General features: G+C 38.3%; 1 protein-coding gene across 1 annotated transcript; it reads right to left on the reverse strand.

The window, feature by feature from the left end:
* Positions 1-2,998: 2,998 nt before the first annotated feature.
* Positions 2,999-4,231, reverse strand: LOC106340492 (the record flags this gene model as incomplete). The annotated part of the gene is given in 4 exon segments (XM_013779366.1): positions 2,999-3,289; positions 3,381-3,446; positions 3,532-3,893; positions 3,991-4,231. Coding segments are annotated over 4 exon segments (714 nt in total), but the record flags the coding sequence as incomplete, so codon positions are not given.
* Positions 4,232-4,307: the final 76 nt, after the last annotated feature.

Below are 4,307 nucleotides of genomic sequence, written 5' to 3' on the forward strand. Positions count from 1 at the left end.
CATTTGATTATAGCTTGTTACACAAGGTACTCACAGAGATCAAAGGAACAGATTATAAGGAGATAAACTCAAATGTGGTGGTTGCTGCTACAGATTTTTGAAATTGACAATGGTATGGTCATAAGAAAGAATTAGATACAATGATGTAGTAAAGCAGCATATGGATCACTGGATAAAATTGAAAGAACAGCTTTGTTCCTAAGCTGATTCATGGACTGAAAAGCAGCTGCATATAATATGTAAAAGAAAGCGATCACGCATGATCTTGGAGTTGTATAAAAGACAATCCAATAACAGTCCATATACATTTGAAATCCCTTATGTTTGTACTAAACCTAAAGGAGGTTAGTAGACTGATACATAACGTATCTGTAGGCGTCCGGTCCTTCGACTAAAGACGTCTAGCCCTTAAGTTAAATGGCATCCGGCTTTCAGCTAAAAGCGTCCGGCCCCTTCTGCTAAACGGCGTCCGGCTCTTAAGCCCATCGGCCATAAAATGTGTCCAGCCCTTCAGCTTAAGGTGTCCAGCCTTTCTTCTTGATCACGGGCTAGTAGAAAAGATCAACCATCAGGTTGCAATCCGACAATCAGATCCCTTAAGGATCCGGCATAGCAGAACGGTCTGCTGCTGTATAAACTCCACAAAGTTTTGTCGTAAGGATAAGAGGAGATGTTTAATCTATCCTTATCTGTTGGATATAAAGTATTGTAGTCCATAAACTCGTGAAAGCCGAAGTCCATGACCTAATAATGTATACTTAGCGTGTGATATGATCCACATCAACTAAGGTCATGAGACACCATCATCATCAAGATAGGAATGCAAAGAATAATGAATACGGCATTACCTAAGGCAAAGAAATCGATGTCCACATCCATGAGAGTGTTCGGCCACAGAGCCATAATTAGAGATTGTAAACTCACAGTAATGATTTGAACACTCATGAGACAAGTAGTGGACACGTATGGACGAGGTCTATGACTCGAACATAGATCGACCAGATTGATACATGGTCGATGGTGATTATAATGGTCAAAGAAAAGAGTTTGACAGTAGACAAACACGTCTAGACCATGGACACATGCAAACACAATTTGCAAAGACCCAATAGTGATCTCCGAGGACAATGTGATTCACATTGCTTAGCACATATGCTTTACCGGGACACTCGATGTCAAAGGACATGAGAAACGATCCGAGAGGTCAAAGTGGTCTAATTACGGTTCAGTAATGAAACTTGGTTTGGCGATTTTAGGTTAGATTGCTGAGAAAAATTGTGATGATAACGTGTTGTAATTAGAAGATTGAAGACTAAATAGTTCTGTGTATTCCATAAATGAATAAGACATCTCTTATATAAGGGTTACAAGATAGAGATAAAAGAAAAGGTTTTATGAGGCAACATGAAGCGTACTACAAATCCTGTATGGTTATGGCATCTAATGGGGAGTGTTATAAATCATGGAGTGGATTGCCATTAACCAAGACAAGAGGAGAAAGCCCGTCGGCCACATCTAGGCCCAGCCGCGGCCGTGACCAAGAGGAGAGAGAATCGGTCGTCCGAGGAGAGAGAGACGGTCGGTTTAGACCGTCTTAGGATTATGACGCTTTCCTTTTCCTTGTTATCTTTAGTTTTCCTATTTCCTGTTGGATTAGGTTTTGAATACTTTCCTTTTATCTACTCTTTGTAATCCCTATATAAGGAACCAAATGATTCATTAATAAAACACAGAAAAATATTCAGTCTCTAAACCCTATATTTACAACATTTTCGAGTTTTTCTTCAGATTTATTGTTTCTTAGTTATTGTTTCTTATGTTATTTGATGTTTTATCATGGTATATGTAAATTAATAAATTCAAGTTGTTAAAAAAAATTTTTGGAGGGAACGTCAGTAAAAAATGTGGGTGATGATCTCATCTTCAGTGAACCCTATATATCCTTCTTGAATAAGACCTTTATACCCTCCAATGCCAATATTTCTAACTATAGAATTATTTAATAATTGCACATCATTAGGAGAATTATTTTGATTATAGGTAACATTTGTAAATGTAAACCATTGTTTTCAATCAATCTACGATAATGTTTTGCGTCTATGCATGTAAGATGTTATAATATCTTAATCATGTTATAGCGCAAAATGTAAACCATTTGTAGTTTCGATATTTTTTTGCTAAATTGTAAATATCAATTGATGATTAGAAGTTCTTACAAGAGCAATAACTTAAACCTGATCCATCTTGGCAAAAAAGAAATAAAAAACAAGATGAACCACATTTTAAACCTACTAAGTTTCCTTTATCTCAACCATAAAACCTTGGGGGAGTGAAAACGCTTTCTATGTCTCCTTGCTGAGATGATGTTTCTCAGCTCTCTGTCGATGTTGTGGAAGAGTGTTGTGGCCGGTAAGGATATCTGGTTGTAAATCAGATTGTTTCTCTGTTTCCACAGGTGATAAATGGTTGATTGAGTTGCCAGGTTCCTAAGCAGGAGGAGGTTGGAAGATGGTGCTGCTCTGATCCAATATTTCGATATTTAATTTGAGTTTTATATATGTCGCTAGTTAAAGAGAGAAGATCTGTAAAAGCAAACCTGACGAGTGGAAGCAGATCGGTAAGTGAGCATGTGTGCGAGGGCAAGGTTGATATAGACGGTAAAGCTAACCAGAAGAGCACCAACAGCTGAATTGATTGGACCGAAGAACGGAAAGATAATAGCTAAGAACCATATCGGTATAACCACAGGCAATCAGGCTAAAGGCCTCAAGAAAATGCTCTTTTTGTCATGCATATCTGGATCTGAATATCTGGATTTATTTATGGGAAGAAATTTTTATTTTTGGACTTCTCTAAAAAAATGTTTTTTTGCAGAAACTATTTTCGGTTGACAGTTATCACCAGAAGTTCCCCACGCAATATCCTTCTTTGAAGGAAGGAGACCACTGTTGAACAGTTTATATAATTAGGAAGGGACAAACTAAGTACAAGACAAGTATAGTCGAGGTGTAATTTATCAAACAGAGATTTTTGAAATACATAAATTATCCATTGCAATCCATATAAAAATGAACTTCAAACGAGTCCTCCTCAAATCAAATCATCCCTGGGAACACAAAAGACAGAAACGGGAAATAAAATAAAAACTGATCTACTCGTGCAACCATTTATCTTTGTTGAAGGCTTAAGATTATCATGGGCGGCCACGCCGGGAGGGGACGCCTATTAAAAAGAAGTACATGAGTCATCCGGAATGCTTTTTCTTCCTCGAACGTTTTCGCTTTGGAATCTGCAACAATTGTTTTGAAGAAATGAGTATTTTGGAGAGATGATGCTTGGACTGTGAAAACCAATTAAAACCAATTACAATTAAAACTTGCCTTTGCCATTGATTCCTCGCCCTCGTCACTGTCCTCTGGCAGGCTAGACTTGATAGAAAAAAACTCCTGTTGAGAAACTCTCAAATAGTTTAGACAAAGAAAAATGCAAACTGATGCAAGCAAGTAAGAGAGAGATGAGGGATGAACTTACTTCTTTTTTATGTTCTTCAGAGGAGAGATGCCTGCTGAAATCTGTAACGCTTAGGGCAGTAAAGTTGCATGATCCGCAAAGAAATGACGAGGCAGAGTTGCGAAGAACACAACTTGTTGTCTCCGGAGACCTAGCCAGTAGGGTTTGCCAGAGCCACTCTGCAGTATGGCAGAGACGTGACATACTCGGAGGAGTAAATGTACGTGCCAGAACAAGGTTGTAGTAACTCTTTTGATGATCCAGAGAAAGGAAGATAGACAACACGGGTTCCACTTGATCAGATATGAGCATTATTGTAGCTGGTGGTGGATTATCAACTTTGAACATACTCAAATCATGATAAATATATGAGCGTACCCTAGCTGTATGAACAAAGGAAAAGGACAGTTGAAGAAACCAAAGTTACTAAAAAAAAATAAAATAAAAAAAAAAATAAATTCAGGAGGATAAATAACAAACTGGTGTGTTGAAGAAGGATTCCAGTGGAAGAGAGCCCTTGGAGGACGTGAGGATGTGCATTTTCCAGGTTGCCCATGGCATTGATGGTTACAGGACCATAGTATCCCAAATCCTTCAAGGCCCCTTCTATACTTGGGCGGACCCGGCGAGCATCGTAACCATCGGGAAGTGGGCAGGTGTCCATGTCCCACCACACAGCCGTTTTAGAATTCACGTACTCAGGCGCGGCTTGGTCGTTCATCTAAAAACGTCAATAAACCAACAACTGTCAGACAGAAAGAAAAAAAAAAAAAAAAAAAAAAAAAAAAAAAAAAAAA

This window comes from Brassica oleracea, chromosome C4 (genome assembly GCF_000695525.1).
Source record: "Brassica oleracea var. oleracea cultivar TO1000 chromosome C4, BOL, whole genome shotgun sequence".
NCBI classification, from domain to species: domain Eukaryota; kingdom Viridiplantae; phylum Streptophyta; class Magnoliopsida; order Brassicales; family Brassicaceae; genus Brassica; species Brassica oleracea.